The following is a 23,898-nucleotide window of genomic DNA, read 5'->3' on the forward strand; positions in this document are numbered from 1 at the left end:
AAGTCGTACGACATTACTTCTCCCCTGGGCTTGGGAGCTTGCAAGAGGTCCCGGACTAGGCGAACGACAGGCACGAACAGACGAACCCTCGGTCGCAACACTGATAACACTTTGCGCAATATCACTTTATCACTACGATTTTCTGTTTTACACTTATTTCACTGAAATCGAAACTTTTACTGATTTCTACCTGAAGCACGCAATTCTACCCTCATCAAAAGGTAGTAATTGCGAAATCAGTCGTATAATGCAAGCACATTAATACCAGCAAAAAACAGTAAACATATTTTAAGATAAAAAATTCAGTGGCTGGGGAAGAGACTAAACACTAGTTCATTCAAAACTACGTTTTCAATCTCTCACCGTACATTGCCTGGGGACGAGAATAAAAAACTAAAATCGTTTTATCCTTTCTCCCCGTACAGAGACTAGGGACGAGAGAAACTCGAGAACAACGTTACCCGCTTGAACGGAACGTTTTCTCTCCTCTCTCTCCCTCCGTCTCTATCTTTCTCTCTCTCTTGATTTCGCACCTAAGAGAAGATCCCACTTACGTTTCGTCAAAAAAACATGTTATTTGACCAAAGGAAAAAACTGAAAGGTTTTTCAATTAAAAAGTTCCTTTAAAATAGAATTTAAAACATTAAGCTTTGAAAGAAGAATGAACAAAACGTCAGAATCGATTTACTCTTTCTGCAAAGTGAAACCGTGATACTCTCTCTATCGTAACGATAGAGCGCAAACTGCGTAGCATAAATAAACTAAACGTTAGTTCATCTTTTTAACAGTACGAAGACTATTCAAAGAAAATCTTTCATAAAATATCTATTAAAAAATATTCATTTAAAAAGTTTTAAATCATTAGCTCTTTAAAAGCTATTTACGATTGAAAGGGCTCAACGTTGTTTAACTTTGGTTTCCAAGTTAGGACCGCCTACTCTCAGGAAAGGTCGCATATAAACAAATCATTAAAATTTATTTTTATGTTTATTATAAATGGAAAGTTAATCGAAGAGGCCTAATAAAGGCGGTGAGATATAAAATATATAGAGGAAAATCTATAATTAATTTATAACGTGATAAGATAATTGCTAAAAGCCTAAACACACTTCCGTCTAAGGGAAGGGTCGGCCATTTAAAAGTCAAAGAAAGTCCATACTCTCTTTGTCATCAAAAATTAAATCTATCCAAAAACGAGTTCAAGGATTTATTTGAAGAAAAACACCTGTACTGCGAAAGCTCAAACCAAACTAAAGTACTTCACCAAATATGATGGGAAAAACTCCAGGTTCAACAGCGAGTAAAAGTACGTCTTGTCGACACGTCGACAGAGAAGAAATTGAAGGTTTTGTTTACATCCGAGAGTGGTATCTGGCCGACAGTTGGCGCTGGTGGGCACACCCGTAACCTGCATAGCGATCGCTCGCGAGTTTTTTTTTATGTATGTGTCTGTCGAGCAACAGAGTTGCAGCTATTATATATTCACCGGCTAAGTTAAATATTTAAAAAATACATTTATCATCCACCTAATTATTGGCTTCTTAGAATGTCTCAATTTGCATAAAATAAGGGAAGATATTTTATTAATTAAAATAACAAGATAGAGCATATTAAATACTATATTATCATAAAATTATAATGTGAAAAGAATGGATCATATGTTTCAAGATCTGCAAAATGTATAGCTGAATGTATACAAAATTAAAGTAACAAATTTGCACACTAAAGCCCATTGGACATTAATTCAGTGTCTTGGTAGCGTCCCTCTGACGGCTGGGTGAACCTAATTTTTACCTATTATATTTCTCTTCCTTCCTAACGCACTTGGCCCTGAATGCCCTTCCTAGGCCCCAGATTCCATGAATCGAAAGCTAAAACAACTAAAGAGTCACTGTTGACTCACCTCGCCCACCTTTGCAGTTTCCTCCTTATGCTTGGCGTCTGGAGACCTTTTGCGCTTCTCTGGACGTTCTCTCTCCCGGTCTCTGTCTCTCTCTCGGTTTTTCTCCCTGTTAGATATGTGATAAAAAATTATAAACAGTCAGAAATCTTGATATTGTGTGGTAATTTTTGTTTTGTACAAAACCTCTGTTCTCCTTGTGTCATCTTTGAAACAAATTACAATGCTTTGTGAGCTATAGCTTATCAATTTTCAATTGTGGCTTGCAGCAAATTTTAATATCTCATTTCTGAACAAACAATTGAGCCCAAAACATCTATTGCTACTGTACTTTTTTTCATAATATTAACCCTTTTACCCCCAAAGGACGTACTGGTACGTTTCACAGAAGCCATCCCTTTACCCCCATGGACATACCGGTACGTCCTTGCAAAAAAATGCTATAAGAGAATGAGACCAACCTGACCTCTCTATGACAAAAATTAAGGCTGTTAGAGCAATTTAAAGAAAATATACTACAAAATGTGCTGGGAAAAAATAACCCCCTGGGGGTTAAGGGTTGGAAATTTCCAAATAGCCTGGGGGTAAAAGGGTTAATATTCAACTGGTACATTTACAATGGCAGTGACTAGCAGAAGAGCTAATCAGATCACCTAGAAGGGTAATGTCCTCCCATAATAATTCACTGGCTCATTCAAATCACACTTGCAGAGCAATATATAATTCTTGGAGTCAAATAAATGGGAAGGAGTAATGATAAACTTTTATGAAACTATAAAAAAAAACATTCAAGTGTTTTTCAATGTATGTATATTAAAATAACAAGATGAATTTATAAAGTTATCCTGATATCATCTACAATATCATTCTTGAATAGTTAACCCTTTTACCCCCAAAGGACGTACTGGTACGTTTCACAAAACTCATCCCTTTACCCCCTTGGACGTACCGGTACGTCATTGCAAAAAAAGCTAAAAAAATTTTTTTTCCATATTTTTGATAATTTTTTGTGAAAATTCAGGCATTTTCCAAGAGAATGAGACCAACCTGACCTCTCTATGACAAAAATTAAGGCTGTTAAAGCAATTTAAAAAAAAAATACTGCAAAATGTGCTGAGGAAAATATAATCCCTTGGGGGTTAAGGGTTGGAAATTTCCAAAGAGCCTGGGGGTAAAAGGGTTAAATTAACCTTACATGAAGTAAAGACCTCAGTTTACAACACTTTCGACTTCCAATTTTTTGTGGATACAACCCATCTCCCATAAAGGAATTGTATTATATTTCTATTTACTGATTTATTTTATCATTCTAAATATGTTCATCTGTTTTATTAGTTTTAGTCATGTTTCTATGTTGTAGTTAGTTTTTAAGTCCTTGACTAGGACTTTACTACTGCATTAGCACAGGTGAGTGACTCCGGTGCTTCCGTACAGTACAGGTGCACTTTCATTAGGTGTGTTCTGATTTACGTCAAAACTTGAGTTACAACACATTGCAGGAATACTATACTCTTTAACAAACAGCTGCAGTCCTACATAGAAAATCACAAATTTTTAAGTAATTTGTATTTTTCCTAACATACTTACCTAGAAACTTACTGACGATTCGACCTGAGCTAGCACGCTGCCCGACCCCGGGTCGCCTCAGGGCACGTACCACACTGCCTGAGGTTGACCCCGTAGAAAACAGGAAGAGGGTAAACTATACAAAAAGCTGGTCGGTTAGGTAGAGTTAACCAGTAACTCCTGAGAAGGTAGTTCTAGGTAATTAACCGTGTTGGAACAATGGAAGATTTTAGGCTTATCTAAATATAAATACAGTCATATTGCTCAATTAACCCAAGCCTATCACAATTCAATAACTCCCACAATGCCCCACATAATTCAAGAAAACACAAAACGATGTTACATACAACTGTAGGTCCTCGGGAAACTCACAGATCTATTCCTGTGTTGTTACTCAAGTTTTTATGCGAGTTGAAACACACCTAATCGCAGTACTGTATGTAAGCAAGGAAGTTAATCACCTGTGCTAAGGCAGTAATTAACTCCTGATCTAGGACATAAAAACATAACAAGAGCTAAATAAACAAATGAAGTGCATAAACATGGAATGATAAAACCAAACAGTAACAAACTAGAGGGGCAGTCAGTAGAGGGCACACCTCCGCCGTGGCAGCTTATTTCTCGACCTTTTAATTGGCATGGACTTTCACACACTCAAATATGAGCCAAGTTTCAAGTTTCAAGTATCTGTGACATTAATGTTCAAACTTATGACTGGTTTCATGAATTGGACATTTTGCTTGGCTGTGACCATGACCTTGACCTAAATAAAATTTAACCATTTTCAGCTTTTTGCATAAGTTAATCCCTGCAAGTTTCATTACTCTATGATTACAATTGTGGTCAGGAAGCTGCTCCCAAATAAATGCACAAACAGGGGCGAAAACATAACCTCCTTCCAACTTTATTGGCAGAGGTAATAAATAATACAATTCCTCTATGTGAGAATGGTTGTATCCACAAAACCGTTGTATCCCGAGGACTCAGACAGCCCACTACAGTACATTTATCTAACACATACCTGTCCCTGTTTCTGTCTCTATCTCGATCACCGCCCCGATCTCTGTGAGAGTCTCGATCCTTATCGCGGTCATTGCGATCTCTGTCGCGGTCTCGATCTCGTTCCCTGTCGCGATCCCGCCTGTCCTTTTCCTTCCTTTCCTTTCGATCACGGCGGTGTGACCTTAAGCCTATGTCCTCGTCCATGCTTGACCGTTACCTGCAAAAGATGTAATATAAACAATTTGCTAATGCTTCTACACAAAGTATTTAAAAAAATTAATAAACTGTTTCCAACAACAAAATACAGTATAAGTAATATTCATCCTATTTCACATAATTAGCAACTGAATTTTTCTTTTTTGTAGGGTGAATTTCAAAATTGATTAAATTTTTATAGAAAAAGGACAAATTCGTACATAATTTGTATTTTTCCTCACTATACAAACCTTAGTTATTTAATATGGGTTATTACTTCAGCGCAGCTGAAATGACGAGTCATTCGAATTTTAACGAGGGTTTACTACCCCACCGCTAGTTAGCGGGGGTAGGGAGGGTAGCCTGTTAAACCCCCCCCCCCCCCCCCACCTGTACTGAGCTCACTTTGCTTGGAGGTAGGACTTCACGGGGGATAGGGCTGACGGGCAAGTTTGTTTTAATAGCTAAGGTTTGTATAGTTAGGAAAAATACAAATTACCTACGAATATGACAAATTCGGAGATAATTTGTATTTTTCCTAACCATACAAACATTAGCTATTTACATAGGGTTTTACTTTCGGCGTAGCTGAAATGACAAGCCATTAGAATTTTAACGAGGGTTAACTATCCCCCGCTAGTTAGCAGGGGGTAGGAAAGGGGTAGCTTGCTACCTCTCCCACCCCCCCAACACACCGGTGAGTTGTCTCACTTCACTTAGAGGTAGGACTTGACTTGGGGGACAGGGCTGGCAGGCAAATATGTGTAAATAGCTAAGGTTTGTATGGTTAGGAAAAATACAAATTATCTCCGAATTTGTCATTTGTTCCGTAACCGAAATACAAACCACGCTATTTACATAGGGTGACTTACCCCTTAGGAAGGGCAGAAAGTCCCCAGCCTTACTGGCTTTGGCTTTACCCAGGGACCCGAAATCCGAGTGAGCAGCACTCGAGAAAGGGGGTCCCTGCACCTCGCACTTTCCGTTGCTTGCTACGAACGTGCGACCTACATAAGTTGTGTGTGGAGGAAGTTGTGACTCGTCCTAGGAAGTTGACCTGGAGTTCTATAGATAGAAATCTAGGATAGGACGTTCCCAATACCACCTCGTCAGGGTATGGGGGACGCAAACAGTATTACAGCTAATACTAGGAGCACAAGGGAGCATGGTTTACCTGCAGAGGTTGAGGTCAGCTATGCAGAGACAGGATGCTGCTTTCCCCAAGGGAGGGTAGAATGAAGAAAGAAGTAAGGGCCAGACATACTCTTTCAATCACGCAGACTAAAACCGGGTAACAATGCCCCCAACCTTCTGCTACCTGTCCATTAAGGAGCCTGAGGTTAGACCAGCTGTTGTGCAGCCACCACAGGGCCAATAGAGAAGGTATCGAAGCTCCTGTGGGTCACGTCCTGCAGGTAGTGGGCTGTGAAGGTCGTTTGGCGCTTCAACAACCCAGCTTGCAAGACCTGCGTCACAGAGAAATTTCTCTTGAAAGCCAGGGACGTAGCGATGCCCCTGACATCGTGCGCTCTAGGGCGACGTGACAGAGGAGGGTCAGGATTCAAGGCGTGTTGAATAACCTTCCGGATCCAGGCCGAGATGGTGTTCTTGGTGACCCTGCTCTTCGTCGTTCCTGTGCTTACGAATAACGCTTGCACATGAGGACGGACTGCAGCTGTTCTTTTCAAGTAACGCCTCAGACTCCTCACTGGGCAAAGTAACAGATGGTCTGGGTCACTTGTTACAGAACGAAGACTCGTTACCCCGAAGGAGTCGAACCTAGGGTCTGACACCCCAGGGTTCTGAGTCTTGGCTACAAACTCAGGGACGAACCTAAACGTTACCTCGCCCCATCCCCTTGAATGGGCGACGTCGTAAGAAAGATCATGAAGTTCACTGACCCGCTTGGCCGAGGCCAAAGCAAGCAGGAAAGCCGTCTTCCAAGACAGGTAGCGATCAGACGCCTGGCGTAATGGTTCAAACGGGGCTCTCTTCAGAGCCCTGAGGACCTGAACCACGTTCCAAGGAGGAGGTCTTACTTCTGACTGAGGGCAGGTAAGGTCATAGCTGCGTATGAGTAGAGAAAGTCCAAATGAAGAGGAAATGTCCACTCCTTTCAGCCTAAAAGCCAGGCTTAAGGCTGAGCGATAGCCTTTCACTGCCGGAACTGAAAGGCGCATTTCCTCCCGTAAATACATAAGGAACTCCACTATTGCTGGAATAGTGGCGTCGAGCGGAGGGATACCCCTCCCACGACACCAACCACAGAAGACTTTCTACTTCGCCTGGAAGACTCCGATAGAGGACTTGCGCAGGTGGCGAGACATCCTGTCCGCAACCTGTTGCGAAAATCCTCTCTCCGTGAGGAGACGCTGGATAGTCTCCAGGCGTGAAGCCGAAGCGACGCTACGGCTTTGTGGAAGATGTTACAGTGTGGTTGTCTGAGTAGCTCGTGTTGTGGGGGGGAGTTCCCTCGGAAGCTCCGTCCGGAGCTGCAGAAGGTCCGGTGAACCATTCCGCGTGATGCCACAGCGGAGCTACAAGAGTCATGGAGAGATTGACCGATAGTCTGGTCTTGTTGAGCACCCTTCTCATCAGACAGAATGGTGGGAAGGCGTAAACGTCGATGTTGTCCCACCGCTGCTGAAAAGCATCTTGCCAGAGAGCCTTGGGATCCGGGACTGGGGAGCAGTACAGGGGCAGCTTGAAATTCAAGGCTGTCGCGACCAGATCTACTGTCGGGGAACCCCACAAAGTCAGGACTTTGTTGGCTATCTGAGGATCCAAAGACCACTCGGTACTCACTATCTGCATCGCTCTGCTCAGACTGTCGGTGAGCACATTCCTCTTGCCCGGAATGAAGCGAGCCGAAAGTGTGACCGAGTGGGCTTCGGACCACCTCAGAATCTCTACTGCAAGATGGGATAGCTGTTGAGAAAAGGTACCTCCCTGCTTGTTGATGTAAGCCACTACCGTGGTGTTGTCACTCATCACCACTACGGAGTGGCCCGCCAGGGTCCATTGAAACTGTTGAAGAGCCAGGGAAATGGCCTTCATTTCTAGCAGGTTGATGTGGAGGTACTTTTCTGATTCTGACCAGAGGCCTGAGATCCTTTGGTTCAGAATGTGGGGCCCCCACCCTTCTTTTGACGCGTCCAAAAACAGAGTCAAATCCGGGGGGAGGACGAGAAGATCCACTCCCTTTCAAAGGTTCACGTCGTTCAGCCACCACCGAAGGTCCGTCAGTTCCATGGATCCTATAGGAACCAGAAAGTCCGGAGAATCGGAGCCTTGATTCCACCGGGACTTTAGCTGCCATTGCAGGGATCTTATCCTGAGGCGGCCGTTTGGAACTAGACGTGCCAAGGAGGAAAGGTGACCTAAAAGACGTAACCATGATTGGGCAGGAAGCTCTTCCCGCCTGAAGAAAGGTTCTGCGACCCTCTTCAGCCTTGCTATCCTGTCGTCTGTTGGAAAGGCTTTGTGGAGATCAGTGTCTAATATCATGCCTAGATATACCAGTCGTTTCGTCGGAAGCAGAGAGGACTTCTCGAGATTTACCATGATCCCCAGATCTCGGCAAACCTCCAGAAGCCTGTCCCGGTGTCGAAGAAGGGTCGACTCCGAGTCTGCCAGGATCAGCCAGTCGTCCAGATAACGGAGGAGACGTATGCCATTCCTGTGCGCCCAAGACGAAATCAGTGTGAACACTCTGGTGAACACCTGAGGAGCTGTGGAGAGACCGAAACACAGCACCTTGAACTGGTAGATCTTGCTGTCTAGGCTGAATCTCAAGTACTTCCTGGAAGACGGATGGATTGGGATCTGGAAGTACGCGTCCTTCAGATCCAGTGTGCACATGAAGTCTTACGGTCTCACTGCAAGTCTGACCGTGTCTGCTGTCTCCATGCTGAACGAAGTTTGTTTGACAAACTTGTTCAGGGCTGAGAGATCGATGACCGGTCTCCAGCCTCCAGACGCCTTCTTTACAAGAAAGAGTCAACTGAAGAAGCCTGGGGAGCTGTCGTCGACCTCCTGGAGAGCATCCTTCTTGAGCATGGTCTCGACTTCTGCCCGAAGGGCTAACCCCTTTGCCGATCCCATGGCATAGGAGTTCAGCGACACTGGATTCGCTGTCAGGGGAGGTGGAGATGTCGTGAATGGGACGCGATAACCTTGGCCGATCACAGAGACCGTCCAAGAATCGGCCCCAAGTTGCTGCCACCTGTGCACGCAACTTTTCAGGCATCCCCCCCACAGGTGGACACGCGGGGGGATTGTCGAACCTAGCGCTTGCGGCCACGGCCGCTACCCGCTACCCCTAGGATTCTTTCCTCCCCTAGAGGACTTACCGCGCCTTCTGTCCTTGGTTTGAAAGGGCTGCGGCTTAGACACCGCTGTCTTAGCTGCCGGAGCCTGCTCCGGTGTCTTGCGAGGCTGCTGTTGCTGTTGAGGTGCCGGAGGCTTGTAGGGCCGAGATGTCAGGGCCCTCTGGAGGAGAGAATCTTGATTCGATCTCCTCCACCTCTCAGCTGTTCGTTCTATGTCCCTGGGCTCAAGCAGATCCCTCCCAGTGACGGAGAAGTGCCTGAGCCTGCAGACGTCCACGGCAGGGACCTTCGGATGGAACCTCTCGGTCACTGCGTCGCAACGCTTGAGGATCGAGTTAGCCCACAGGTTAGCAACCTGGTGAGCGAGGAACTCGATCAAACGCGTGCCCGAGAGGAGGAAGGTCTCCAAAGCCTCCCTATTGCTCTCTTTGGACAGATCCTCAGAGCGCAATAGGATGCCCAGAGATCCCAGCCAAACTTCCAGCCACGAAGTTGCCTGCATGGCACTCTTCGCGACCTTCTCAAGGTTCAGGATCTCCGACGCCGAGAACGTCACCTGCCGGGCGGAGAGCTTCTCGAGAGAAGTTCCCCTGGTTAGCTCTTCCACGGAATGGTGGAGCGGAAGGGCCATACTGGACTCCCCCATGATCTCAAAGTACCTCCTCTGATGAACTCAAGGAGGCGGGAGGAGTTTGAACCCGGCAGAAGAACGACCGGAGGAGGCGAGCTCAGAGATCTGGGCTTCGACCCTGTCCCTGGCCCCTTTCACCCCTTTGGACCAAGGCAAAGCTGCGCTGGACTTAGGGGGTTTCTGGGTGCCGTAGACTTGGTCTAGCACTGTGTCCTTGCCCTCACGAGGGGCAGTCTCCGGGTCCTTAAACTTGTTGAGTTGCTTCATCAAGCCTAGGACCTGCCAGAAAGCGTGTTCCGACTCGAACTGGTCTCTTCCTTGCGGACTGGCAGCTAAGTCTCCGGTCCCCAAAGGCTCATCTTGGGGAGATACGTGGACGTCCTCCCGGGGTCTAGTTGGCTCTGGACAGATCCTGGATGACGATTTAGGAATCATCTTGGAGTCCTTGGGCTCCCTCCTAGGAGGAATACAGGACTGAAGCAAAGAGGTCCGGAGGGGGGCTTCCTCGCGAGAAGTTTCTCTCCGATGAGGAGGGGTTCCTCCCATTGGTGCCGTGGGGGACAACCCTGCCTCGCTGGACTCTCCTGAGGATGGAACCACCCCGTCCACAGGAGAAGGAGAAACAGCACGCGTAGGAGAAGGCGTAGGCGTCCTCCTGACCGACCTCTTAGGAGCCAACTTCTACCGAGGAGAAGTCACCACGAAGTCCACTCCTCTCCTTCTCTTCAGCGGGGATGAGTCTGCCGTTGGTTTAAGTCCCAAATCAACGAGGGCAGGCTTCACAGCCTGAACCACTGCGTTCATTATGTGACGGAACCAAGGCTGACGGGTAACTGACGCTGTGTCAGTTATCCCTGCTGGAGGGAAGGGGATCTCCTGACCCTTCGGAGTGGACACCACGGGGCCTGCCTGAAAAGAAGAAGAAAAAGAATGTTGCATGGACCTCTCCGTAGATCCTTCCTGGTCCTGGTCCTGGTAGGTAATCCTACGCTTGCGCGGTGGCGATCCAGAGGCTGATCTGGAATTCCGTGTCCCTATCAGTTGGCCGCGCTGATGATCCCTGCGAGAATGGGGATCGCAGCAGCTCTCACGCGTAAAGGCATTCGAAGAATAGCGCGCGGGCGATTTCTGAAGCGTGGGCGCATTGCCGCGCGTGGAAAAATGCGCGCGGTCGCGTTGGCGAGATGGCGCGTGGGCGCGATGGCGAGTGGGCGCGCGAGCGCGCAGGTGAAGGGACACGATGGCGCGTTGGCGAGCGGTCGCGTTGCTGCGTTGGCGAGGGAACGCGGCACGCACGAGAAGGAGCGCGTGATCGCGTAGGTGAAGGTGCGCGCTGAGCACTAGGCGACCGTCGGCGGCGCGTAGGAGAACGGCGACGTTCAGGTGAAAAAAGTCGCGAGCGACTTGGCGAGCGTTTGCCAGGCGGAGAACGCCGGCGCGTTGCCAGGCGATGTCGTGTGTACTCCGGAGAATGACGGCGCGTATCACGGACAGGCGAACGACTGCGCACAGGCGATTTATCGCGCGGGCGAGTCGGACACCTGGGGCGATCAGACTTAAGAGGGCGATGGCGCTCAGGAGAGCGTTTGTGCACAGGCGAGTGATCGCGTGAACGCGCAGGAGATCGTTGGCGCGTAGTAAGATTACTGCGCACATCTGAAGAGGTGGACGGAGACGAACGCGCAGGCAAACGCTCGCGAACAGGAGCTTTAGCTCACTGTTGCACCGGAGCAGAAGGGCGCGCAGAGGCGCGTGGGCGAGGCGACGGGATGGAACCCTTGCCTAAGTCCAGATCTGGCGATCATCAGGAACAGGCTGAGCAGTAGCGCACAGGAGAACTAGGGCGCTCAGGAGAACGTGGGTGCGCCTTCCGCACATCAGGAACATGGGGCGCTGCTTCGCAGGAGACCTGCGAGAAGGAGAGCGCTGGCGAGCAAGTGATCGCTGCCGAGCAGGAGAGCGCTACTGCACGCGAACGAGCAGGTGGGCGCGCAGGGGAACCCTGACACGCAAGGGACTTACCCACACCGTGAGTAGAGTCCCTTTTCCCCGAAGGGATCGGTGCCTGTTGGATAACAGGGTGAGAAGGTGCCCAAAGCGCATCTGCAGCCAGGAACGGAGAAGGCAGGTCGGAAGGTCTGGCAGGCGTAGGGGATCGCGAACGATCCGCTGAGAGGTAAAGGGGGGCTGCTATGACAGGCTGCTCCTGACGGGGGGGCTCCTCCTTAGGGGGAGGATCAGGAGAGGACGGCCCAAAGAGGCGCCTCCTAACTCCCTTATAGGGAGAAGGAAGACCTCTGCTGCGAAGAGGCCGACGGGCCTTACATCGAATATGACCACGAGGAAGGGCATCCGGGTCATCAGTCCTCCGAAGAGGAATCTCTGTCAGCGCGCTCCTCCGAGGGGGAGACCCGCCCGCAGGAGAGACCGTGGGACTCCCCTACCCCCTCGGAGGATCTTCGGAGGGGGGCGGAGAGCCTTCAGCAACGTCCGCAACAGGAGCAGTATCAAGGGTTTGACCAGACCCGTCGGAAGACTCGGCCAAAACAGTGTCGACAAAATCCGAGGGGAATACCTCCGATATTACCGGCGACTGTTTGACCGCAGCCCCCAACTGGATCAGGTCAAACAGGGCTTCCTTGGAAGGCGAGCCCTTAAGCCCCAAGGAAGCCCAAAGCTGGAACAAATCATTATTAGACACAGTTTGGTCATAATCATCAAATTCCAAATTATCCTCCCCCGGAGGAGAAGAGGGAGCTGCCACGCTAAGGGAGGCAACGCCGTCTCTCGCACCCCGAGGTCGGGAAACACCACTAGGGCCTGCGCTACCACTCGGCAGTCTCTCACGAGAGACCGATCGAGTGGGAGCTTCGGAGGAGGTTCGGGCGGCGGAAGAGGAGTCCTTAGAGCCTTCCTTCTTCAAGGTTGCCCCTGAAGGAGAACGGTCTCTCTTGGACTTCTTCTTATGCCGACGCCCGAACTTCTCCCACTGGGAGGCAGACCACTCCCTACACTCACTGCAAGTACTCTCCCTATCACACCGTCGGCCTCGGCACTGCGGGCAAAGGGTGTGAGGATCGATGTCCTCCGCTGACATGAAGGTCCCACAAGGGCGGCCAGCGAGTCCAGGGCACTTGCACATAACGAAAATAACGGTCGAGGCCAACTTCCAAACACACAAAACTAGAAAAAGCAAAAAAACAAATTAAGGCTGTCATTAACGAGGACGAAAACAGCAACGTCTGTACTTCGTCCGAGCCAAAAGTGAAGTGAGACAACTCACTGGTGTGTGGGGGCGGAGGGGTAGCAAGCTACCCCTTCCCTACCCCCTGCTAACTAGCGGGGGGTAGTTAGCCCTCGTTAAAATTCTAATGGCTCGTCATTTCAGCTACGCCGAAAGTAAAACCCTATGTAAATAGCGTGGTTTGTATTTCGGTTACGGAACAATTGTCATTTGTTCCGTATAGGCTACAAACCACGCTATTTAATATGGGTGACTCACCCGTTAGGAAGGGTGGTAAGTCCCAGCCAGTACTGGCTTTAGGCTTTGCCCGGGGACTCAGTATCTGAGTGTGTCAGCACTCAACAATAAGGAGTCCCTACACCTGGCTAGAACCTTGCTACGCAAGGGCTGCGGCCTACGTAAGCTGTGTGTGATGGTCTGAAGTGTGACTCGTCCTAGGAAGTTGACCTGTAGTCCCTTAGAAGGAAACTTTAGGCTAGGACTCTCCCAATACCACCTCGTCAGGGTATGGGGACATGACAGTATCATCTTGATTCTCGGAACACAAGGAAATCACAAATTTTAAGTAATTTGTATTTTTCCTAACATACTTACCTCGAACTACTTTCTTAGGATGACCTACTTGGGGATGACACTGGACTCCCGACTAGTGAAGGCCTTTCCGTCAGAGGACCGGGTGAACAACCTAGAAAGGATCCTCCTGCCTTTCCTTTCGGGACAACCCAGGAGAGCCAAGGACTGGCAAAGGCTGATAGAACATCTAGTGTCGTTGGAGAAACTCGTTCCCCAAGGGAGGCTCAGGCTCAGGAGCATCCAATGGAACCTGAAGGGTTTCTGAAACCAAGTAACTCGCCCCAAAAATTAATCCCCGTCCTGCCAGACACAATACCATCCCTGGAGTGGTGGCAGTGTCGGTCGAATACACTCAAGGGGATGCCCTTCGCAACCGAGCCTCCCGAGATGCTCCTGTTCACAGACGCCTCCAACGAGGGGTGGGGAACACATCTCCTCAACGAGACGGCGAGAGGAACCTGGACGGACGAGGAGAAAGGGCAACACATCAACGTCCTGGAGTTGAAGGCAGTCCAAAAAGCTTGCCTGCAGTTTGTCGAACTTCTAAGGGGAAACACGGTGGCGTTGATGTGCGACAACGCCACAGTAGTCGTGTACATAAAGAAACACGGAGGTCTAAAGTCAAAGGAGTTTTGCGATCTCGCTCTGGAGATCCTGGATTGGGCAGAGTCAAACCAGATAGTGATTTCAACAAGGTTCATTCCAGGCAAGAAGAACGTCCTAGCCAACGGTCTCAGCAGGATGGGACAAAAAGTGGGAACAGAGTGGTCCCTCCTCCCAGAAGTAGCCAGGCTCATCATTCAAAGATGGGGATCGCCAGTGATGGATCGCTTTGCAACCAGGCTGAACGCACAACTCCCCGTGTTTTGTTCTCCTGTCCCAGACCCAAAGGCGGCCTTGGAAGATGCCTTTCAGCACAAATGGGACAACCTCGACGTGTACGCTTTTCCCCCCTTCACATTGATCAGGCAAGTCCTCAACAGAGTAAGGGCGGCCCGAAACTTAAAGATGACTTTGGTAGCGCCCTGGTGGCCGGAGAGGGAGTGGTTCGCAGATCTAAAGGACCTGGCATGTCTTCCTCCGTGGCCGCTACCCGACAGGCCAGATCTTCTACAGCAGCCACACTTTCTAAGGTTCCACGACAATCCTCAGTCTCTATGCCTTCACGCCTGGAGACTATCGAGCGGCTCCTGAGGAAGGAGGGATATTCAACAGGAACTGCAGAAAAGATGTCACGTTATCTGAGACGGTCTTCAGCAGTGGTCTACCAAGCAAATTGGGCCACTTTTACGAAATGGTGTACCTCAAAGGACATCAAGCCTCTCAAAGCTTCGGTCCCAGATACTGTATCGCAGATTTTCTAGTGCATCTCAGAGACGAAGTGGGCATGTCAATTCCGGCTATCAAAGGGGTACGTGCAGCCTTGGGCCAAGTCTTCCTACTGAAGGGCATCGACCTGGGCACCTCTAGGCACATTTCTATGCTCATCAGGAGCTTCGAACAAGCTTGCCCTCCTCAAACCTCCAGGGTGCCGCAGTGGGACTTGGCAAGGGTTTTGAAAATGTTAAGTGGACCCCCGTTCGAACCACTGAAGGATATAGTAGACAGGGATCTCACTCTCAAGACGGTCTTCTTGTTGGCCTTGGCCTCTGCTAAGAGGGTAGGAGAGATCCATGGGCTGTCTTACGACATCTCTCATTCGAAGGGATGGAGAGAAATCTCCCTCAAGTTCGTCCCTTCTTTCGTGGCAAAAACTCAGAATCCAGCGGTCTGGGATCCGAAGTTCGAGGGATTTTCAATGCCAGCTATTCCTAAGACAGGGAATCCAGAAGATTTGAAGTTGTGCCCCGTCCATGCCATTAGAAAGTACCTTGAGAGGACTGCACACCTCCGGCCTGGTATAAAAAATCTTTTCGTCTCCACAGGTGTTACGAAGAAGCAGGTATCGAAGAATACCATCTCCTTTTGGTTGAGACAGGTTATTGTCAGGGCCTATAATGAAGAGGGACTGTCCCTGCCAGGTACTCCTAGGCCACATGACATTAGGGGTCTAAGCACGTCTTTATCTTTTGAAAAGAACATGGCGGTGGGCCAGATCCTTCGAGCAGGCACCTGGTCGAATCAGTCGACCTTCACAGCACATTATCTCAAGGATTACTCGAGGAGATCTTTAGACGGTTTTTCTATTGGGACAGTCATCTCCGCGCTCCAAGCAATTTAACGGTGAAGCCCCAGGTACGATCGCGGATAACAAAACCAAGAGACACAGGTTCGTTCCTTTTCACCCTAGTCCCCGTTTTCCTATCCCTGCTCGGAGATAACCACACATACAAACCAAAGAAGACACGTCTCTGCAACTTCGTCACAGGACTCAGCATCATGGAATTTTTTAAAGGGTGAGTACTTAGACACTAACATGAGCTCTTTGTGTAGTTTGCCCTACCTTTCGTTTTCCGATATTTTATACAACCTAGTTCACATCTAGGTTACGAGACGTCCGCTTAGCTGGGTCTGAAGTTCAGGAAGACACTCCCACCTCCTAAAGTGTAAGTCTCCTAAGAAAGTAGTTCGAGGTAAGTCTCTGTGTTGGAACAAATCACATATTTTAAGTAATTTGTATTTTTCCTAACATACTTACCGAGAACTACTTTCGGGTCTGAAGTGTGACTCGTCCTAGGAAGTTGACCTGTAGTCCTTTAGAAGGAAACTTTAGGCTAGGACTCTCCCAATACGACCTCGTCAGGGGACGTGACAGTATTATCTTGATTCTCGGAACACAAGGAAACATGGTTTACCTGCAGTGGTTTGAGGTCAGCTGTGCAGAGAACCCAGGATGCTGCTTTCCCCAAGCGAAGGGAGGATGAAGAAAAGAGTAAGGGCCAGACAAATCTTTTCATTCATGCAGACTAAGACCAGGTAACAATGCCCTCAACCTTCTGCTACTTGTCCACTAAGGAGCCTGAGATTTTAAACCAGCTGTTGTGCAGCCACCACAGGGCCGATAGAAAACGTATCGAGCCTCCTGTGGGTCACGTCGTCCAGGTAGTGGGCTGTGAAGGTCGTCGATGCTTCCACACCCCAGCTTGAAGGACCTGCGTCACTGAGTAGTTCTTTTTGAAGGCCAGGGACGTAACTACGCCCCTGACATCATGTGCTCTAGGGTGACATGATGGAGGAGGGTCTGGATTCAGGGACAGATGGATCACCCTACGAATCCATGCCGAGATGGTGTTCTTGGTGACCCTCCTCTTAATCCTCCCAGTGCTAACAATGCTTGCACCTGGGGATGGACTGTAGCCGTTCTTCTGAGATATAACCTCAGACTCCTTACTGGTCACAGTAGGAGAAGGTCTGGGACATCTGTTACAGAACGGACACTCGAATCCGGAAGGAGTCAAACCAAGCACCGGGCACCCCCTGATTTTGAGTCTTAGCACCAAACCCAGGGACGAGTTTAAACGTTACCTTCCCTCCATACCCTTGCATGGGCGATGTCATATGAGACCATGGAGTTTACTGACTCGCTTGGCCGAAGCCAAAGCTAGTAAGAACACCGTCTCCCAAGTTAGGTGGCGAACTGAAGCCTGGCGTAATGGTTCATAGTGAGGTCTCTTAAGAGACCTGAGAACCCGAACCACATTCCATGGAGGAGGTCTCACATCCGACTGAGGGCAGGTAAGTTCATAAGCTCGTATGAGTAGGGAAAGTTCCAGCGAGGAAGAAAAGATCATTCCTTTGAGCCTAAGGCTAGACTTAAGGACGAGCAATAGCCTTTCAGCGCCTTTTCTTCCTGCAAATACACAAGGAACTCCGCTATTGCTGGAATAGTGGCATCGAGTAGAGAGATACCCTTTCCACGAAACCAACCACAGAAGACTTTCTACTTTGCCTGATAGACAGATACGGATGATTTTCGCAGATGTCTAGACATCCTAATCGCAACATGTTGCGAAAATTCCTTTCTCAGCGAGGAGATGCTGGATAGTCACCAGGCGCGAAGTCATAGCGAAGCTACGGCTTTGTGGAAGATGCTGGCATGTGGTTGTCTGAGTAGATCGTGTCGTGGAAGGAATTCTCTCGGAAGTTCCGTTTAGGAATTGCAGAAGGTCCGGAAACCATTCCACGTGATGCCACAGCGGAGCTATGAGGGTTATTGAAAAATTGACCGATATTCTGGTCTTGTTGAGTACCCTCCTCATCAGATAGAACGGGGGAAAGGCGTACACATTGATGTTGTCCCCCCGTTGTTGGGAGGCATCTTGCCAGAGTGCCTTGGGATCCGGGACTGGGGGGAAGTATGGTGGAATCTAGAAGATCGGCGCTGTCGCGAACAGATCCATAGTCGGGGAACCCCACAAAGTCAGGACTTTGTTGGCTACTAGATGACACAAAGACCACTCAATACTCACTATCTGAGACGCTCTGCTCAGATTGTCGGCGAGCACATTCCTCTTGTCTTGGATTGAACCGCGCCGATAATAGAATCGAGCGGACTTCAGTCCATCTCAGTATCTCTACTGCAAGATGGGATAGCTGCTTCGAAAAGGTACCTCCTTGCTTGTTGATGTAAGCCACTTCTGTGGTGTTGTCGCTTATTACCACCACAGAGTGACCTGCCAGGTATTGTTGGAACTGCTGAAGGGCTAACAAACCGGCCTTCATCTCTAGACGATTTATATGAAGGTACTTTTCTGATTCTGTCCACAGGCCTGAGGTCCTGTGGTACAGAATGTGGTCCCCCCCCCTTTCTTTGAAGCATCCGAAAACAGCATTAAATCCAGGGGAAGGACGAGAAGATCCACTCCTCTTCGTAGGTTCTCGTCTGTCACGCACCACTGGAGGTCCATCCGTTCCACAGGACCCATAGGGATCATGACGTCCGGGGAATCGCAACCTTGATTCCACCGGGACTTGAGCCGCCACTGGAGAGATCTCATCCTGAGGCGATCGTTGGGAACTAGACGAGCCAAGGATGAAAGGTGACCAAGGAGACGTAACCACGATTGGGTTGGAAGCTCTTCTCGACTGAGGAAAGGGCTTGCGACCCTTCTCAGCCTTGCTATCCTGTCGTCTGATGGGAAGGCTTTGTGGAGATTGGTGTCTATAATCATGCCTAGGTAAACCAGTCTTTGAGTGGGAAGCAGAGAGGACTTCTCGAGATTTACCATGATCCCCAGATCCTGGCAAAGTCCTAGAAGTTTGTCTCGGAGTCGAAGAAGGGATGACTCTGAGTCTGCTAGAATCAGTCAGTCATCCAGTTAACGGAGGATACGGATGCCAATCCTGTGTGCCCACGATGATATTAGGGTGAACACTTCTGGTGAAACCCTGTGGTGCTGTGGAGAGACCGAAACACAGCACCTAGAACTGGTACCCCTTGTGGTCTAGGCTGCATTCTAAGTACTTCCTTGAAGACGGATGGACTGGGATCTGGAAGTACACGGTCTTCAGGTCCAGAATACACAAGAAGTCTTGCGGTTTACTGCCAGACTGACTGTGTCTGCGGTCTTCATGCTGACCGAAGTATGCTTTAATCTGGACCTCTTCCCACAGAGTTCGCCGCCTTGCTGATCCCATGACAAGGGTATTAAATGACACCGGATTCGTCCTCAGGGGAGGTAGAGGTGTTGTGAACAGGACGCGATATCCCTGACTCATTACGGAAATCGTCCAGGAATCGGCCCCGAGTTGCTGCCACCTGTCTGCGCAACCTTGTAAGCATCCTCCCACTGCAGACATGCAGGGGGACTGCCAATCCTAGCGTTTGCGGCCTCGGCTGCTCCCTCTAGGATCCTTCCCTTCCCTGGAGGACTTCTTGCCTTACTTGTCCTTGACCGGAACGGGCTTAGACACCACTGTCTTCGCTGCCGTTGTCTTGGTGGGACATGGCTGCTGGGGTGCTGGAGGTTTATAGGGCTTAAATGTCAAAGCCCTATGTAGGAGGGAGTCTTGGTGACTTCCTCCACCTCTCAGCAGCCTGCTCCACGTCCTTAGGCTCAAACAGTTTCGTTCCCATAACGGAAGAATGTCCGAGCCTGTAGATTCCGGTGCTAGGGGCCTCCCGGTATTGTCTTGGAGTCCTTTGACTCCCTCCTGGGAGGGATGCAGGACACCAACAACGACGGATGCAGGTTCTTCTCCACCCTTATTCGAGAAGACTTTAACGTGCGAGGTGGGGTTTCCCTCAATGGTGTGATGGGGGAACTTCTCCCCTCACATGACTCTCCTGAGTACGGGATATCTTCGTCCGAGGGGGAGGGAGAAAAGTCTGAGGGGGGAGGGTGCCTGTCTCGAAGACTTACGACGAGACAGCTTTGTCCTCGGAGAAGTGACCGCGTCCGAAACTCCTCTTTTCCTCTTCAGGGGAGTAGATGCAGCCAAGGATTTGTGGCCCAACTGAGAGAGAACAGGCTTGAAAGCCTGTGCTACCACTCTGATTAGAGCCCCAAACCAGGGCTGCCGGCTGACGGCTGCGCTGTCAGACACTCCCTCTGGAGGGGGAGTCGCCTGTAAAAAGAAAGAAGATAAGGAAGAAATGTCCCTGGAGCTTTCTGGAACCTTCCCCCCTACCGGCAAGGGCGCTGTTCTGTGCTTGTGTGGGGGGGAATGCGGTGATGGCGCCCATACCGCACGTTGTTCGGCAGCCTCGCGCATGGGAGGGCATTGGCAATTACGGTGGGGAGCGCGCTGGCGCTCGTGGGATGGGGAATACCCGGGGCTCGCGCACGGGAGACTGCAAGACTTAAGAGTGCGCAGGATCAAAATGAAGAGCCCGTTCGGGCCAGAATTTTGGCACGCGCGCGTGGCTATCGGCGCGGGCGCGTACGAGTTTCTTGGCATGCACGCAGAAGACCATCGGTGCGAGCGCGCGCACGGGAGACCACCGGTACCCGCATACGGAAAAGATCGTCGGCGCTTGCGCGCGTAAGAAGATCGTCGCCGCTTACACGTGTAAGAAGATCGGCGAGCGAGCGCGCGCTTTACGCGCTAGTAGGTTGAAGGGTTAGCTGGCAGGACGATCAGGAACTGGGATGTGTCGTTAAAAAAAGGGCGGGCATTCCCCGATGAGGACCATAAGCAGGTCTGCTTTAGAGTCCAGGACCGAAGCCCTTCGTTGCAGCGCAAGGTTGCGCTGGTAGGTCGATACGTCAGCTGGTAGGACGATCAGGAACCGGGATGTGCCCTTTGGAAGGGCCAGTATCCACCGATGGGACCGTAAGGTCCGTGCTAGAGTCCAGGACCGAAGTCCAAAGGACCACATTGCAGCACAAGGTAGAGGTCACTGGAAGTTCTGCTTGATCCTCCGAGGCGAAGTCTCTATGAGAGACCTCTCCCGCAAACGAGAGAGGTGCCCTTCGTAGAAGAAACTTGAAGACACTCGTGGTGAAGCCCCTTGGGGCCGTTGGATCAGCAAGCTGATCTTGTCTCCGAAGAGGAGTCCCTATGAGTGGCCTCTCTCGCGAATGAGAGAGGCGACACTTCGTAGAAGAGATCTGAAGACACTCGTGGTGACGCCCCGTAGGACCGTTGGATCAACAAGCTGACCTATCATGAACGATCCTCCGAAGAAGAGTCTCTATGAGTGGCCTCTCTTGCGAACGAGAGAGGTGACACTTCGTAGAAGAGACCTGAAGACACTCGTGGTGACGCCCCTTAGGGCCGTTGGATCAGCAAGCTGGACCTTATCAGGAACGATCCTCCGAAGAGGAGTCTCTATGAGTGGCCTCTCTCACGAACGAGAGAGGTGAACACTTCGTAGAAGAGACTTGCCAAGACTGTGGTCCACCCCTGAAGGAAGAGAAACTCAGCAAGGGGGAAGAAAAGTCTGGCTGAAGGGCAGCAACAGTAGTCGAAGGCAATGAATTTATTAAGGTATGAGAAGTTCTCCCTCTGAAGGGAGAAAACCTCACACCTGGGGAGGAAACCTCCCTCGGAAGGGAAGTTGTCCAACCCCTGGAGGCGAACCTCCTTTAGCATTCTAAGATGATCTGAAGTGCTGGCACGTTGTCACGGGAGTACTTCTAAGAGAAGGGATAACGCCCATGACGATGTCCTCTGAGGGACGGTAGCGACAGCAGATTCCCCAGACATGAACAGGACAGCTCGGCAGAGACAGCAGACTGCTTCGTTGGCACTCTTTAGTCGAACAAAGAAGAACTGCATAGTTAACTGGGAAAGTAAAATTAAATAATGATTTTAACAGAAATTCCCCAGGGAGGAACTCCGAAGAGGAACCCCGAGGGAATAACATAAAATGACAAATTCGAAGATAATTTGTATTTTTCCTAACCATACAAACCTTAGCTATTTACAAAGGGTTACCTTTTAGCGCAGCTGAAATGGCGAGCCATTAGAATTTAACGAGGGTGTATTACCCCCGCGCTAGTTAGCGGGGGGGGTAGGGGAGTGGTAGCTAGCTACCCCTCCTCCCCCTCACACACAGGTGAATACTCACTTTCACTTAGAGGTAGGACTTGTCTTGGGGGACAGGGCTGGCGGGCAAATATGTGTAAATAGCTAAGGTTTGTATGGTTAGGAAAAATACAAATTATCTTCGAATTTGTCATTTGTTCCGTAACCGAAATACAAACCACGCTATTTACAAAGGGTGACTTACCCCTTAGGAAGGGTGGAAAGTCCCCAGCCATACTGGCTTCGGCTTTACCAGGGGACTCAGAATCCGAGTGAGTCGCACTCGAGAAAAGGAGTCCCTGCACCTCACAAGTTCCTTGCTCCGCAAGGAACCATGTGGCCTACGTAAGCTTGTGTGTGAAGGAACAAGTGTGACCCGTCCTAAGCAGTTGACCTGGAGTTCCAGAAGGAACTCTGGGTTAGGACGTTCCCAATACCACCTCGTCAGGATATGGGGGACGCGACAGTATTGACTCAATACTCGGAACACAAGGAAGCATGGTTTACCTGCAGAGGTTCGAGGTCAGCTATGCAGAGACCAGGATGCTGCTTCCCCGTAGAGGGGATGATGAAGAAAGAAGTAAGGGCCAGACATACTTCTTTCGTTCATGTAGACTAAAACCTGATAACAATGCCCTCAACCTTCTGCTACCTGTCCAAAAATGAGCCTGAGGTTAGACCAGCTGTTGTGTAGCCACCACAGAGCGATAGAAAACGTATCGAGACTCCTGTGGGTCACGCCCTGCAGGAAGCGGGCTGCGAAGGTCATTAGACGCTTCCAGACTCCAGCTTGTAGCACCTGCGTCACAGAGTAGTATTACTCGAAGGCGAGGGACGTTGCGATGTATCCAACATCGTGCTGTAGGGCGACGTGACGGGGGAGGGTCTGGAGACAGGTCGAGATGAATGTCCTTGAGTCCGGGTTGAAGAGGTATACTAGTGACTCTCCCCCATGTCCTCCTTGTGCTCCCAAATCGGCTGCAACTGAGGACAAACTGCAGCTGTTCTCAGCGATAACCTCTCGATTCCTTTACTGGCAAGAAAGAGAAGGTCTTGGGACATCAGATACAGAATGGAGACTCGAAATCTTGAATGAATCGGACCGAAGGGCCGGGACCCCCAGATTCTGAGTCTAGCCAACAACTCAGGAGCGAGCCTGAATGTTGCCTTCCCCTCTTCCTTAGAAAGGGGGGAGTCGTAAGAGACCAAGAAGATTGCTTACACACTGGCCGTGGCCAGAGTGAGCAGGAGACCCAAGGCGGAATACAATCCGAGGCCTGTCGTAAAGGGTCTTGAGAAGATCTCTTAAAGGACTAAAAGTCCGAGCCATGCTCCAAGTTGGAGGTCTTCCTCCGACTAGGGCACGGACGATTGTAGCTTCGCACGAGCGAGGATAGATCCAGCGGGCAGGAAAAAGTTATTCCTTTAAGCCTGAAGGTCAGGGAAAGGCTGAGCGACAGGCTTCATTGCCGAGAGCGGAAAGGAGTTTCCTCCCGCCGAAAGGCAATAAGACCGTTATTGCTGGAGAAGAGGCCTCAAGGGAAGAGGTATATCTCCCACGGCACTAACCACCTTAGAATCTTCACTTTGCCTGGGAGACCCCTGTGGATGACTATCTCAGATGACGCGACCTCCGTACCGCGACTGTAGCGGGTTGTCTCTTCTTGAGGAGGAAGCGTAGTGTCTCCAGGCATGAAGCCGAAGCGACGCCCCGGTTCGTGAGAGATGTCGCAGTGTGGTTGCTTGAGTAGTCTGCGCCGTGGGAGAAGCTCTCCCGGGAGTTCCGTCAGGGGAAGCAGAGGGTCCAGAAAACGTTCTGCGCATAGTCCCAGTGGAGCTCTCCCATTGAAAGGTTGACAGACAACCTGGTCTTGTTGAGACCCATTGTCCACAGACAAAAAGGAGGGAAGACGCAGGCGTCGAAGTTGTCCCACCATCACCGGAATGCATCTTGCCAGAGTCTCGGGGTCTGAGACTGGGGGGAAGAATAGCGGAAGCTTGAGGTTCCAAGCTGTCGCGATCAGGTCCCCCAGACCAGTACTTG

The 23,898-nt window shown here is 49.9% G+C and overlaps 1 protein-coding gene across 2 annotated transcripts in view; it reads right to left on the reverse strand.

Annotated features, from left to right (window-relative positions):
• The window catches only part of LOC137617290 (probable ATP-dependent RNA helicase DDX23), an 80,985-nt gene that overhangs the window by 41,281 nt on the left and 15,806 nt on the right, over positions 1–23,898 (reverse strand). The window contains exons 2-3 of one of the 2 annotated variants that reach the window (XM_068347288.1): positions 4,488–4,685; positions 1,913–2,009 (exon numbers count right to left, since the gene is read on the reverse strand). In XM_068347288.1, the coding sequence (XP_068203389.1) occupies positions 1,913–2,009; positions 4,488–4,672 (282 nt within the window). In that variant the 5' untranslated portion in view covers positions 4,673–4,685. Of the gene's footprint in view, positions 1–1,903; positions 2,010–4,487; positions 4,686–23,898 lie in introns of both variants that reach the window. The other variant, XM_068347287.1, reaches the window with a different exon arrangement.

Source organism: Palaemon carinicauda, chromosome 23 (assembly GCF_036898095.1).
Source record: "Palaemon carinicauda isolate YSFRI2023 chromosome 23, ASM3689809v2, whole genome shotgun sequence".
Lineage (NCBI taxonomy): Eukaryota > Metazoa > Arthropoda > Malacostraca > Decapoda > Palaemonidae > Palaemon > Palaemon carinicauda.